This window comes from Trifolium pratense, linkage group LG1 (genome assembly GCF_020283565.1).
Source record: "Trifolium pratense cultivar HEN17-A07 linkage group LG1, ARS_RC_1.1, whole genome shotgun sequence".
Lineage (NCBI taxonomy): Eukaryota > Viridiplantae > Streptophyta > Magnoliopsida > Fabales > Fabaceae > Trifolium > Trifolium pratense.
Genome location: NC_060059.1, coordinates 10,813,485 through 10,828,943, shown reverse-complemented (window position 1 = coordinate 10,828,943; position 15,459 = coordinate 10,813,485). Strand labels below are relative to the sequence as shown.

Here is a 15,459-nt window from a genome sequence, read left to right as displayed (position 1 = left end):
TATCAAAGTGTTAGTGTGGTTGGACTTCGGCCCCTTTTGTATCCAAAAGAGAAATAAAAGTTTTTTCACGGTAGAAATCAAAACACATAAAAACATGAGAATCTTATCAGTACCTTCAATTCTTAAGGAAGTATTTACTTCGCTACAACTCTTTCAAATGCTTAAATTGCTCGCAATCAGCTCTAACCTCACTCAATGAAAAGAAGAGCTTTGGAATTATATATCTTGGCTAACATCAATTTGAAACCAACTGAGTTAGAATCGGGACTGCTATTATGACATGCCTTAAGGATGTAATGACCACGTCTCTTAAGGTGTTCTTTGATGAGCACTTTGAAATCCTAGAGAATTCATCAGGAAGATAACAGTCAAATATACTTTGCACAACTAAAAGAAACAACAAAAATCTCAACAACACTTGGATAGTGTCATTCAAATGTTCTTTGTTGCGCAATTAAATAATTTGGAATAATTTATTTTTAATACTGTTTATTTTGCATTTTCCTCAAGATTGAAATGTTGTTTTGCAGGTTCCCATGAACACAAGCTCCCCAGAAAAGCCTTTTATTTGTTCTTTGCTAACCTGCCCCAACATTTTTTTAACCGTACAAATTTTCTAGGGTAAATATGGTTATACCCCCTACAAAATACACGAGTTTTGCGTTACCCCCTGCAAAATAAAAATTTGAGATTGCCCCATGCAATGTGAAGATTCCTTGCATTTACCCCTGAATGCACAACAAGGCGGTGACTTGGACAAAATGTTGACGTGGCACATACACGTGGAATTAATATAATTTATATTTATTTTTAATTTCCAACTCATTAATAATTGTGTAATTATTAATTAAGAAAGTAATTTTTATAAAACAAAAGGTATTTAAATAATTTCTCTTTTTTTTGTGGGTCGTGGCCTTCTCCAACCACCCTCCATTTCACCATTGTTTGTAATGTACTTTGGAGATGGATTGTCTCCAGTGAGAAAAAAACTGGAGGGTGTCCAGTGGATACATCCACCTTTCATTTTCCTTATTTAAATTAAAATTGAAATTATTAAAATAAAGCAATGGTCAAGATTTCAGTGTGAGAAAATGTCACATGAGACAACCTTCTCCCAATGTACTTTTGTTAAGTTAGACACATCTTGTGCTTAATCTTTATAATATAATTAAGTTGATTTATTAAAAAAAACAATAAAAATACATTAATTCAAATCTCGATTTAAGTCTAGGTAACATTAGTCTCTCAAATATAAATGAGAAAAATGAACATAACAACACTTAATTGTTATAGATGCATCAAACAAGAACACAAAATTCTAATGATGATGGTGATGAGAAGCCATTGCAAGAAACACCTTCCTCCTTTCTCTAAAATACTCAACAAGTTTCTCATGGGGTGGGAGATTATTCTTTATAACAGGAATTTCCAAGAAATTCTTCACCCAAGAGTGAAGGTGAGGAAATGCATCAATAGTGATGAACTTGACTCCAACAATTTCTTCCATAACTGGCAAAGTATGTGCAACCCAACCCAATGCTATGTCTGCCAATCCAATTGTGTTGCCACAAATGAACATTTTTTCACTAAGCCCACTTTCATTTTCTATCACTCTCAAGATGTCCAAAGTTTCTTTTATTGCTCTCTCTTGTCTTTCTCCATCATATAGAAAAAACTCCATCATTTGCATTGACTGTAAAAATGAAAATCATTCCAATGTTAACTATAGGATAAATTTATTTTCTATTGCATAAATTTATGAAATCATTATTGTAGGCATTTCATAATTTTTTTTTGTTATGGATTAATTTACTTACAGTGAGATTATTTCACTCTTGATAATAAATTCTTTATTATGAAATTATATTAAATATTGAAATTTTAAAAAATTTAAATAAAAATTCATTTTGTCAAAAAAATAATTCAAATCAATCGTGTGAACGTTCGATAAACAACAAACGAATTCAATGTCTTAAAAGTTATACGACGTGATGCAACCACTCCACAATGGAACTTGGCGACCAAAGCATTGATGGTAAATATTTTGGAGACTAAAAGTCGATAAAAAAATTTACAAGGACTAAAAACAAAATTTTGTTACCTTTTCCTCGATGAATTTTGACCAAAAACGAGCTTTGGCCCTCTCATAAGCATCTTGAGGCAATAGAGGAATCTGAGGCCAAGTTTCATCGATATATTGAACAATCACCATTGACTCTGATATTGGTTTTCCATTATGTACAAGAACAGGAACTTTCTTGTAGATTGGATTGTATTGTAGTAATAGGTTACTCTTATTTGCAAGATCTTCATCATAATACTCATAACTCACACCCTTTAATTTTAGTGTCCACACAACTCTTTGAGAAAATGGACTTGACCATAGACCAAAAACCTTAATATCCTCCATGATTTATTATTATGAATGTTTATGGGGTGTGTGACATACATTGTTAGCATTATATAGCTGAAAAAATATATAAGGAAGCTTCATGGTTCTTATAATTAATTGGTTATGATTATGAACCAAGAAAAGTTTGAAACGCAAAGATGAATAATCAAACATGTAGTATATGCTTAGGATCAAAGATTAAAAATTTGACTAGTCCTTATTTCTTTTTGACCAGGAAAGTATACATTTACCACACAACACAACACTCATCTATTTGGACCTACAAATTGTTGAAACCTTGGAACCAATATCTTTTGTTGTTATATCCTCTAAAACACATATACCAATGCCGTAACACTTTAAAAAATATTTTTGCAAAAAAAAAAACTTTAAAAATTGTCGCGTCAACGTTGTATTTGACTCATCTAGTTTTAACCCACCTAATGTTGTTACTCTTGTAGTTTACATGAAACCAAAATACCAAAAGCCTTCGGCTTAATGGATGCTACTACAAACAAAAGAGTTTGTGCTCGACCATCACAAATGAGAATTTAAACTGAGATTAACATTAACGATTTTCAACCACCAAAGAGCTCGATTGACATGATTTTATTTTTATTTTGAACAAATTGATTGAGTTTATTTTAAATAGAAAAGAATATTCAATGATATAATTACAATTATTTGATTCAATATTTGTTCAAGAAAAAATTACATGATTCAATATTTTAAAATTGTCTTTCGTCAAAAAAAATAAAAATTAAATTGTCTAAAAAATAAAATGCCAAAAGAATATTCAATTATTTTTCAATCATATGATTCAATTATATATATGCCAAACCTGATCGAACAATGCCAAAAATGGAAATAAAAAAAGGGTCAGAAGTGAGAACATCAAAACAATTAGGGTAAAAAATAAGAATAACAAAACAACAACGTTAGAAACACAAAACCCTAAACCCTAGAAGCTGCTTCTTCTAGAAACTTCTCTTTTCCCTTCAAAAATAAACTCTGCAGCATTCTTCATTCAACAAAAACACACACTTTCTGCAATTTCTTCACTCTTCAATTCAATTTTCTCACTTCCATCAACACCATGTACCGATTTGCTTCTTCCCTTGCCTCCAAAGCTCGGTAAGTCATCAATGGCAGTTTCATCTTTTGGTTTCAGATTTTTTGAATTACCCTTTTACACAATTCAATTGGATTCATTGTTTATTGTTTTATGAAATTAGTCAATTGGGTTGTTGATAAATTGATTGAAATTGGATAAAAATTTAAACTTTTTAATTAATTGTGCATATTGTGTATTGAGAATTGAGATGGATCTAGAGCATGTTGATTAATGAATATTGAATAATGATATACTACTTGTGTATAGTTTGTGATTGAATATCCAATTATCTTGAATGATTCTAACCGTGAATTATTGTTCATTTGGATGCAGAATTGCTAGGAATAGCACTCATCAGGTGAAACACTGTTTGATTATATAGCATTTATTTGTTTTTTTGAGATTAGTAATTTCCTTAATCCTGAATATATATTTTTTTATATGTTTTGTGTAGATTGGAAGTAGAGTGGCATGGAGTAGAAATTATGCGGCAAAAGAGATCAAATTTGGTGTGGAGGCTCGAGCTTTGATGCTTAAGGGTGTTGAAGAGCTTGCTGAGGCAGTTAAAGTAACCATGGGTCCTAAGGTAACTAAGCAGATCTTCCTTTAATTCAATCATCGTGCACAGAACACTAGTTTTGGTTGTATGAATGGAAGATATCGTATTATTGATTGTTTCCCATTATTTTTAATTGGTTTTGATCATGATTTTCTAAGTTACGTTTCTCTTGTTTTAGGGCCGTAATGTGGTTATCGAGCAAAGTTTTGGTGCCCCTAAAGTGACAAAAGATGGAGTAACGGTTGCTAAGAGCATTGAATTCAAGGATAAAGTCAAGAATATTGGTGCCAGTCTTGTAAAGCAGGTTGCAAATGCTACCAATGATGTGGCTGGTGATGGTAAGCTGTTTTATCGATGGTAGATTATACTTTTAAGTTAATATTGATATGATTGATATGATTTTATCTCTAGGACATTGTATAGATGTTTGAAATTAAATCTAAAGACTGTCACATTTGACATGCTGATATTGTGCACTTGTCTTGTTGTTGTGACTGACTGACTGAGTAATGACTGGTCTAAATTTTGGCAGGAACCACTTGTGCTACCGTTCTTACCCGAGCAATATTTACGGAAGGGTGCAAATCAGTTGCAGCTGGAATGAATGCAATGGACTTGAGGCGAGGTATAAACATGGCTGTTGATGCTGTTGTGACAAACTTGAAAAGCCGAGCAAGGATGATTAGCACTTCCGAAGAAATAGCCCAGGTTTGTGTATCAATTTTTTGGAGTTATTAGGCATATAACATTCCTAGAACTGTGAGAGACAATAGGTTTTTTTCTTTCTTTTCTGAACTTCTAATTTTGCAATGATAGGTTGGGACAATATCTGCTAATGGTGACAGAGAAATTGGTGAGTTGATTGCAAAAGCTATGGAGAAAGTTGGCAAAGAAGGTGTAATCACAATCGCCGTAAGTTGTTATGCTGTGCCTTTTCCTTTTTTCCCATTTATCCTCCAAAGGGGTTCATGCTTGAATATTTATGTTATGCACTTTGTAGTTTGCTGGAATATAACCTTTGAGCTGTTTCAGGATGGCAAGACATTGGACAACGAGTTGGAAGTTGTTGAAGGAATGAAGCTTGACCGAGGCTACATTTCTCCATATTTCATAACAAACCAGAAGAATCAGAAATGTGTATGTTCTATATCAATGCCTCTACATTTCAACGTTACAATTTTTTATACATCATACTTTCTAGCAAGCTTGTTAGTCCCTAGCTAGCAATCCACTATAGGGTGGAGCATTGTGTTGTATCTCTTGTTTGGCATTCTCTGGCCATTGTGTTGTCTGTCCTCTTTTGGTTTGTATCCTTTACATCAATACAAACTCATTGTTTTCCTATCTTTCCTGCGAAACACCCCATTTTTGCCCTGTCAATCTTATTTAAGCATACATGTTCAGTATAGATAAATTATTTAAACAAATGTCTAGAATTTCTATACTGCAGACATATTATCCGTTATTGATAACTATATGCTTTTGAAAATGTAATTGTCGCGAGTCTGTATGTTATTTTATCATGACTAACCATGACATATATTTTTTCCAACAGGAACTTGAGGATCCCCTCATTATAATCCACGAGAAGAAAATCTCAAGTATTAATTCCATAGTTAAAGTATTAGAGTTAGCTTTGAAGGTGAGTAGTGCTATTTGCATCATTTTGCATTGAATTGTAAAATATTGATATTATATTAACTTACGATTCCTCATCAACAGAAACAAAGACCTTTATTGATTGTTGCCGAGGATGTGGAAAGTGATGCACTTGCAACTCTTATTCTAAATAAGCTTCGTGCTGGAATCAAGGTTTTTTTTCCTATCTGGGGATTTACTTATATGTTCTTAGGTTCCTTAAATCTTTGATTCGTTGTTTTGCTTATTTGATATGTTTTTACCCCCCTCATCATCTTAGGTATGTGCGATCAAAGCCCCTGGTTTTGGTGAAAACCGGAAATCTGGTCTCCAAGATCTTGCTGTTCTTACCGGAGGTCAAGTAAGTTATCTATTCGCAATAAAACCATTACTATATTTCAGTTTCTTCTTATCAACAAGTGGGTGATACATTTTGTCTATTCATTCAGCTTATCACCGAAGAGCTTGGCTTGAATCTTGAAAAAGTTGATCTTGACGTGTTTGGCTCTTGCAAAAAGGTATCATTTTTAGCCTAATAGTTGTAAAATTTCAATGCACGGTTGAGTTTTTGTATTCTTTCTTGGCAAAGATACATGAATACTCAGTTTTGGTAAAGATGCAAACCGACGTAACTCTATATCTTAATGTTTTAGATTACAATTTCCAAAGATGACACTGTCATTCTTGACGGAGCTGGTGATAAGAAATCAATTGAGGAAAGATGTGAGCAGGTTTGTTTGAATCTCCTATTAGATTTCATTTTATCATTGTTATTATATTCTGCTTTCATATAGAGATAGGTTTGATTTTTCATTGATGTTTCTGACTTGTTTCTTTTTATGAATTTTTATCTACAGATTAGGTCAGCAATCGAAAATAGCACTTCAGATTATGACAAGGAAAAGTTACAGGAAAGATTAGCCAAGCTTTCTGGGGGTGTTGCAGTGCTTAAGGTATTCTTATTTATGTCGAACTTGCTTGCTCAGCTCTATTATTACCTGTTAAGCATCCCAAGGTTATTACATGATATAACTGACACCTAAAACTTGCCTATTGCAGATTGGAGGAGCCAGTGAGGCTGAAGTTGGTGAGAAGAAGGATAGAGTGACAGATGCCTTAAATGCAACCAAGGCAGCTGTAGAGGAGGGCATAGTACCTGGTAAACTCTCAGCCCCGGCAGTTGTAGCTTAGCTCTACATACTCTGATCATATCTCCATCTCATCATATATATTTTATGTTATGTGCAGGTGGCGGTGTTGCTCTTCTTTATGCATCAAATGAGTTAAGTAAGCTTCAAACTGCCAACTTCGATCAGAAAATAGGTGTCCAAATTATCCAAAATGCTTTGAAGGTTTGTGTTTTCTGCATTACCATTGATTTTTGGTGTAGACCATCAATTTGAATTACCAATTCCTTTTAGGCTAAATTCTACAATGTTTTGAGTTGAATTAGCCTATAAGAATGGTATTATTTTAACTTAAGTTTCAATTTTAGTTGCTCACAAATTTACTATATGTTATAACGAAAAATGCAGACACCTGTGCACACAATTGCATCAAATGCTGGAGTTGAGGGTGCTGTTGTTGTTGGTAAACTATTGGAACAGGATAATCCCGACCTTGGCTACGATGCCGCCAAAGGTTAGTGTTCCTCATGAATTCCTTGTCATTTCTACTTTTGTAGACAAAATATAATGTGTTTGCATTATTATTGATTCTGTTGTCAACTATTTTTCCTGCTGCTTTGTAATTAGGTGAATATGTTGATATGATTAAATCCGGAATAATTGATCCGTTGAAGGTTATTAGAACCGCCTTGGTTGATGCAGCCAGGTACGAACAATATTGACAAATTTGCATCAGATATGAATAATGTCTTTGGTATGTTATATGTAGCCTGACATACTGCCATTTTTTCTGCAGTGTGTCATCTTTGATGACAACAACTGAAGCTGTTGTGTCTGAACTCCCAAAGGACGATAAAGACGGTCCTGCCATGCCTGGCGGCATGGGCGGCATGGATTATTAGGCTGCTATGAAGACCTGGATTGGAGTGGTGCTTCACCACTATTATAGCCTCTCTTTTTTCTTATTTATTTGACATAAGGCATCCATGTAATCATAGTGAGAGATCAAAGCTGTAGGTAGGAGGATTTGTGATTGTTATTGCTATGATAGAATTGAGACATTTGGAACATTTTTCATTCCAAAATACTAAGGAATTGTTCCCTTCATAAGTTGTCAATTGAAACAAGGCTTCTTGGATAGAAGATTCTTAAAAAAAAAAAAGATCATAAGACAATTTATTCATTTCGATACCTATAAGTGGTTTTTTTTTTTTTTTTTTCTTTGTCAAGATAAGTGGGTAATTCTATAAAAAAAAAATAAATCAGAGAGAGAAGGAGGTGTGCATAATTATGTCTAAACTTAGGGCCACATATTTGTGTACCCTGATGTGAATTTGAAATAGATTAAAATTTTGTGGATAACCTCTCGTGAGTTTAACTTAATTGGTAAATGTATCACATTATATATATAGAATTCAGAGTTTGAAATTTGAAATTTCCCTTATTTACCTTTAGTGTGAAATTTATAACCATTATTAGACTACTTGTCAATTTTCTTTTTTCCCTCTATGACAAAATATATTATATTTTCAATTCAAGATAAAAAAGGCATGGTTGGGTTAATAGTTTTTTACACAAAAAGGCATGGTCAAGTTTGTTTGTAGTCAAATTAACAAATGTAGAGTAGCCCACATTCTTGCTAATGTAGCTGCAAGCTTTTTATTTATTTTTTTATTTCATATAAAGGAGCTACTAGTTATGCTGGCTATAATAATTTTACAAAAATGTTTATGTCTAGTCAATTTTCTCTATTACGATATCCGATTATTCACATGTAAATTTATGATTAATTCAATTAAGTAGATGATTAATTTAGATGATGTTCAAAATTATAAAATTGTGGTTAATCATATGTTAAAATTAACCTAATTTTAACTGTAAGTTCAATTTATCCGAATTAACTATGTTTTTAAACGTGATTAACATGTGTCGCTAGAAAAAATAATGAGACTCAGGGTACTAACATGTTTCTCATAATTTTATTTCAATCCCAACTTGTATTGCACAAGTTATTGAAATTGAAATGAATTGATTTTTTTATTTTGGTTTTTAACCTGGTTTCTAGGAAAAAGGTATAGTAATGTAGAGTTCGACCACAAAGTAAATAAAGTCTAATCAATAATGATTCTCATCAAGAATCAAATTCGGGTTTTCCGAACAATTTGTCCTATAGAGGCTCATTAAACACTTGAGCTAATATTTTTGGTTAAAATGGACTTATTTTACTTTAGTAAAAGAGTGTGCCTTTTTCCCCAAATTTTTTTTCTCTTTAATTTCTTTAACTTTATTTTCATTCCTTTTACACTTTCCTGCAATTCTGTTATGTCCTACTAAAAAGTACAGCTCTTATTTCAATAACTTAATAAAATGTTAAAAATTATGATTTATGAATGATTTGTGTCTTCAGAAAATCAATGAAGAAAAAATAGTGACCAAGGAGTAGGAAAATTTCAACTACTGCTTATTTCTTTAATTATATATATATTTTTAAATTCCATACCAATACAGACAAAATACATAATAATTAAATAAATCATGATGTTATATTACTGCACTTTAAGTTAATCTTTGACATAATAATGTCTCAACAAGTGATGATGAATGATCAAGCTAAATAATCAACTAAGGAAACTGCATTACCATGATCCTCAATTTAAGCAGAGGTAATGTGGAAGTGATTAATTTCTAATAAACATGTTCTTGATCATCATGCTGAGGTACAAAACAAGACAAAGAAGAATAAAGAATGATGCTGGTTGTAGAAAAAGTTGACAGCTAACTAAAGCAACATCTTATACATGACCTCCTGTCTTGTTTATTTTACATAGCAATATAGTTAATGGTATGCATCACATTCTTTCTTGGTCAGAACCATGTGCATGAGCTATAAAGTAATTGATGAAACAGCTACAATATTTAAAGCTACCTGATTATAAATAGTATACTATAAAGTGCAATAATAAAGTTACATGTAGAGTGAAAGATGCCTAGAATCTGTCTTGTGTCTAATCAGTAATTCAACCTAGATGGTTAATTAACTCTGTTAAGAAGTCTTCATCGATTGCAAGATGATTTGAATATATGTTTATAAGTGAGGACAATTCTCATATTATAAATCGGTTTTATAGGATTGAATTAGTACAAACTCTCAATTCTAAGGTGATACCAGAGTATCCTACATGATTAGTTGGGCTGCCTGCTATCGTGTTTCTGATCGGGCTATCTACCATTTATGTCCACACCCCAAGCTCAATAGTGATGCGCGCGAGAGGGTGTTTTAAAAAGTTTCACATCAGTTGTGCGATTACTTGAATATTCGATTTCTAGTTGAATCAATTCTTGGCTAGACTTGTCTTACGGCCAAACTTTGAATTATCAGAGCTCATTCTCCCAATAATCAGAGAGTTAATACAAAAAAGAAGAATCTGTCTGCGTCTCACATAGAACAATTTTAAATGGTCTTTACTTCTTTAAATTTGTGAAGCCATGTGTCATGAAACAAATGGAATGACTTAAAATTAGTGCAATAAGAGGGCAATTCTAATCATTATAGCCTCAAATATAGAGGTGGTGACTGCCATGAGATTCTGGTATACTTTCTTTTCTGCATCAACAATAGGAGAAATTTTCATTGTCTTTAAGCTATCCTCAAGAGACATTGAAATGTGGTCCATAAAGCAAATACATAAAGTACATACATACCTTTGTTTTGATCATGCAATTTGGTCATTTGTTTAATACTAAAAGGTAGCAATGACTTCATCAAATTAGTACATATTGGATTTATTAAAATTAAATCCTTGGTAAGTATGTTTAATATTTGTGTACATGATAATATAGATAATAAAATTGTCACCTGCACCGCTAAGTATTCAAAAATTAATGCATTTTAGGATGTTATATGAAACTTGCCACCTCATTTGGTGATTAAAAAGACATTTTCAATAAGTAGATAAGAGGGTTATCTATTAAAAAATTAAGGCTCTATCTCATGCTTAGTGTGTATGTCTATGAAATGTATTAGTGACAAAAAACAAAGCATGGTATTGGTTAATTAATTGCATGACTTTCCATATTAAATTACATTAGCTTGATGAAGAAAAGAATATAGCATGTGGATGTTCAACATAATCACATGATTATTAATATCAAAAAGGAACAATACCACAAAATAATTTCAAAGCTTTAAAATAAAGGTCTTAGATCAAGGAAGTGGCTGTAATTAAGCAAAGATTAAGTTCTATTTGAAATGACTTATATATATTTATTTATTGACATAAATACTCGTGAGTCTGTTTATAAGAACTTAGGAAAATAACTTATAGCTGAAACAAGTCTTTTTCCTATCTTTTCTCAGAATTAGGTGTAGTTAATTTCACGAAAACACTTTGACTTCATTTTACCTTTAGTATAAATAGCTTATACATAACATTTATATGATAAACATTTCTGCTATAAGAGCTTAATTAAGTTGTTCATCAAAACAATGCATAATTATCTATATTATTGCTTAGTAGTACTTTGTAAGACAGCTGACCAAAAAAAGCATGAGCTGTCAGATTCCAATTGGCTATTAAGAAAAAGTGTGAATTACAATGCAAGCATAACTATTTTAGTAGAAAATACAATTCTTATATAAGGAAATAAAACTGATTAAAGCCATAAAAAATTCCAAATAAAACACAAAGTAGGTTCCTTTACTATTATAATAAGCCTTAACAGATACCTGTCAAATGTCAATATGAGGTGTGTCTTAGCCTTAAGCAAATATATTTGGTGTAGTGACATTTGAATCATTTCTATCTGTCATTGTTTTATTATCTCATATTTCACTGTCTCTAAGAATCTATATGGAAGATACATTTCCTAAGATGGAAATCTTTACACAAAAGGAATTACCAACTTGTTTGCAAGAAATAGTAACAACAGAATCCAAGTATTTGGAAGATACAATTATAAGAAGAGACTCTTACTCTCTCACTTCTTCATCAACATTATCACCACAAAATCTTTTCTGGTGTACTTCAAATTCTACTTCAATGAAACAAGAGGTAGTACCTTTAACCACTTTAGTTAGTCAAATGCCTTCAAATTTCAATGATCATTATGATGACATGAAGAATATGAAAGGTATAAACCAATCCCTTTCAGGATTCAATTCTATCTCCTCTCCTAATGTCATAGCCTCAGATATAAAACATAGTTTTGTTCCTCTAAATCTTTTGGAAACTCTCCCGGCATTAACCGTAACTCCAGTTTCTGATGAGCCAACAGGATCTTTAGCTTCTTCTTCTACTACACCGAAATATCCGAATTTGACTTTGTTTTTGCAGGAACCATCCATGCTATACAAAAGTAGTGAAATCATCTCAACAACTTCATATCCCACATATCCTATGTCCCAATTTGGCCTAACTCAGCATCAACAAAACAATGGCTATGGATTTTATGATTCAAACAAAATGAATAAGAATATGATGGAAAACTTGCAATCCAAGTCTTTCAATGAGAATTGGTTGAGTACTACTAAGACTCAACCTATGAAGTATGGTGCAAGAGGGAAGCTTTACAAAGGGGTGAGGCAGAGACATTGGGGGAAATGGGTTGCTGAAATTAGGCTACCAAGAAACAGGACTAGAGTTTGGTTAGGGACATTTGACACAGCTGAAGACGCCGCAATTGCATATGATACAGCAGCATATATACTAAGAGGTGAATGTGCTCAGTTAAATTTTCCAGATCTTAAGCATGTGATTCAAGCTAATTCATTGAATGGAACAACTGCTTCACTTGTTGAGGCAAAACTTCAAGCAATATCACAACAAGGTGTTTCTTCTTCTCATAGAAAACAAAGGTCAAATAATAAGCACATTGATGAGGTTAAAAATGGCAAGGAAGAAACTATGAAGGATTTGAAGGTTGGAGGTGACACCGATGACAGAAGCAAAAGTATGCAGAATGAGATATGTGATGTGGAAACTGTTCAGTTAAGTAGAATGCCATCTTTAGATATGGATATCATTTGGAATGAACTTCTAGTTTCTGATTCATGACTTACTTTTTTACTTTGAATTCACAACATATAACCAATGTAGTGCCGATACTTCATCGATGGCATGTCCAATATCCGACACATGGTTGTGTCAAGTTTCATTTTCTCATTATTACTAGTGTGTACAAGTCAGTGTTGTGTTTGGTGTCCGCGCATGCGCCATCGCGTGTGTGTCATTGCTTCACAGCATATAACCTTTTGTTTGGTTTACAATTGTTGTCTTTCAATTGGACCATAACTTTGTTCAGATCAGTTCATTCTAGATTTGACAGTTCCTAGTCCACATCTCATAGTATACTATATTGTGAATCATGATCAGATTAACATTTTTATCTTCGTGTAAAGATCATATTAAAATTTAGACAACAGATACACCGTCACAATGGCCAAAGAAATCAGAACAGTGTTATATTGGTTATTATAAACTTACAGAGGTAAGTGCAACATAAGTAAAAGAATCCATTTTACTCTTGTGTTGTGTACTGAATTTCTCGTCACAACATGTATCTGTTAAGTTCATGTATATATATTTTAGTACCTATTTCGAAACACTGAGAAATAACAAGCTAACAACATGTATCTGACGACAAAGTCTTATTTTTTTTTTATTATTTAAATAAATAAATAAAAACTGAATATAAAAAGATTAAAGGGCGTTTGGATTGACTAACTTATTTTCGAGGCTTATTCAAACAGCTTATGCAATTTTTATGTATTATTATAAGTTTGTCAAGATAGTTTATGATAAAGTAGTTTACAAAAAAATACAATTTTTACTGGTGTGAACTTATAAAATAGCATAAAACCTCATTTATATTACATAAGTTGTTTGCATAAGCCCAAAAATAAATTAATCTAAACGGACCCTAAAAGCTAAATTTGTTCCTTTAAGTTAAGCTAAACGGCCGGACATAATTCATTTTATTTTAAATAAGATAAATGACCTGCGATGTAATTTTGTCTATAAAATATTAAAGAGTGAAGATCCATTTTAATTTCTCACGATTTTTTGACGGAAAAATCAATCCCTTACAAAAATAAATCTCAAATTGTCCCTAACATTTTTATATTAAGGAAAAATTAGTCCTCAATTTAGGTTTTATTTTTGTTGGGGACTGATATATCACCTGACACTTTAGATTAAATGTGTGTCAGGTATTCAACACGAGCCAGTGTTTAGATGTTAGTGGCAGTGTCATGTAGTGTTAGTGTTTCGTATAGGAGAAACTATTCATAATTGATACATGTAGTTATCCTCACCAAGTTGTGGTAATAAGACTTTGTTGATGTTGTAAACTTTTAGCTTAAGGATTTAATCATAAAACTAGATAGATTATTAGAAACACATAAAGGGAAATATTAGTTAACAACTAGAACTGGCATATTAATTATTACAATTCAAGAAAAAATGACTTTCATTGGTTTACAATCCCAACTGTAAATTGCAAATTCAAGTTAAATTTGTTTTTTCAATCTTCTCTAGATCGATCGATATCCACACTCAATGTTGTACGGTTGAAAATCGTGTGTCCAAATAATACAACTGTAACATCTATTTTTCACGAGGAAGGTTGTTATGTGTATGCCATGGACTTGTTCAATGATCATGTACAAAGTATGTTTCATGAGTTTTACAAACCAAGCAAAATAATAGACTCATACTCAAAACATGAAGTTATAACAGTTTCTGTAACCATTCTTCCATGCTCAAATCTGCAGCATCGCATAAAAAAATGTAACAAGAAGAACAATATAAACTATATGCGCACGATTTGCAGCTCCCTTTGAAAATTGTGTACTCTTCTTTGTTGAAGGAGACCCCGGAAGTGTAGCGGTCCTTTGATCTGATCCAGCTACTGCTTTAGGTGCCAGAGTCGGCGAAATTGATTTCCCATCATCGTCTACATGAACATGAAGCTTCATCCCACCGAGGCAATACAATTTGTTTCCGCATACAAAATACCTGTCTCCTGGTTTTGTTAATGGCACCGTCGTGTTTCCATTTCCATAATTTGCTAACACTTTGGATGTGTTGCATGTGTCGAAGTTTTGTTTTGTAACCTCATCGACACTGAATGTCGATGAATATTGAAAAACTGAAGGAAAAAAATAAAATAAAAAATGTTCTCAAAATCGTAGTAAAAGTTCTATCGATGCATAAAAGTTGTTCGTTTGTTATCGAAAACTAGAAACTATACAATCAACTAGGCATTTCAAGTTTCATATATGAAAAATAATTCATTTCATGTTAATTGATAGTGGAACAACATATAAGTATGTATCATTTCATCGGCTTATATCGAAAAATACTTATCGAATGAAAGATTAAGATATACTTACGAAGAGCGTCGCCTATCTTGAACTTCTTATCAGCAACCCATGTATCTAGATTAGTGCTAATGTCCCAGCCAGAGTTATCTCCCACAGTGTAGATAGTGGCTGAACATGTGATAATTGCCAAAGAAAATAGAAGAGAAAGAAGAAGCAGCTTTTCCATGTTGAGAATGAGAAACAAAAGAGATAACTGATTATGGGAAGTAACAATTTATTAGGTGCATCATGTGTCCAACTTATATA

At 32.4% G+C, this 15,459-nt stretch overlaps 4 protein-coding genes across 4 annotated transcripts; 2 read left to right on the top strand and 2 right to left on the bottom strand.

Annotated features, from left to right (window-relative positions):
* Window positions 1-1,149: 1,149 nt before the first annotated feature.
* Window positions 1,150-2,530, bottom strand: LOC123913733 (probable glutathione S-transferase). Its single transcript, XM_045964605.1, has 2 exons — window positions 2,102-2,530; window positions 1,150-1,693 (listed from the first exon to the last, which is right to left on the bottom strand). Exons 1-2 carry the CDS (start codon window positions 2,408-2,410, stop codon window positions 1,319-1,321), a joined length of 684 nt encoding a protein of 227 aa, XP_045820561.1. The 5' UTR covers window positions 2,411-2,530; the 3' UTR covers window positions 1,150-1,318.
* A 768-nt stretch (window positions 2,531-3,298) lies between these two features.
* Window positions 3,299-7,940, top strand: LOC123913571 (chaperonin CPN60-2, mitochondrial). Its single transcript, XM_045964387.1, has 18 exons — window positions 3,299-3,526; window positions 3,840-3,864; window positions 3,961-4,092; window positions 4,244-4,403; window positions 4,598-4,773; window positions 4,882-4,977; window positions 5,098-5,202; window positions 5,621-5,707; window positions 5,788-5,877; window positions 5,984-6,064; window positions 6,153-6,221; window positions 6,357-6,434; window positions 6,561-6,656; window positions 6,763-6,862; window positions 6,952-7,055; window positions 7,239-7,344; window positions 7,458-7,536; window positions 7,627-7,940. Exons 1-18 carry the CDS (start codon window positions 3,489-3,491, stop codon window positions 7,730-7,732), a joined length of 1,728 nt encoding a protein of 575 aa, XP_045820343.1. The 5' UTR covers window positions 3,299-3,488; the 3' UTR covers window positions 7,733-7,940.
* A 3,670-nt stretch (window positions 7,941-11,610) lies between these two features.
* On the top strand, window positions 11,611-13,640 carry LOC123913650 (ethylene-responsive transcription factor ERF062). Its single transcript, XM_045964494.1, has one exon. It carries the CDS (start codon window positions 11,681-11,683, stop codon window positions 12,881-12,883), a length of 1,203 nt encoding a protein of 400 aa, XP_045820450.1. The 5' UTR covers window positions 11,611-11,680; the 3' UTR covers window positions 12,884-13,640.
* An 871-nt stretch (window positions 13,641-14,511) lies between these two features.
* On the bottom strand, window positions 14,512-15,418 carry LOC123913504 (stellacyanin-like). Its single transcript, XM_045964302.1, has 2 exons — window positions 15,223-15,418; window positions 14,512-14,978 (listed from the first exon to the last, which is right to left on the bottom strand). Exons 1-2 carry the CDS (start codon window positions 15,377-15,379, stop codon window positions 14,590-14,592), a joined length of 546 nt encoding a protein of 181 aa, XP_045820258.1. The 5' UTR covers window positions 15,380-15,418; the 3' UTR covers window positions 14,512-14,589.
* Window positions 15,419-15,459: the final 41 nt, after the last annotated feature.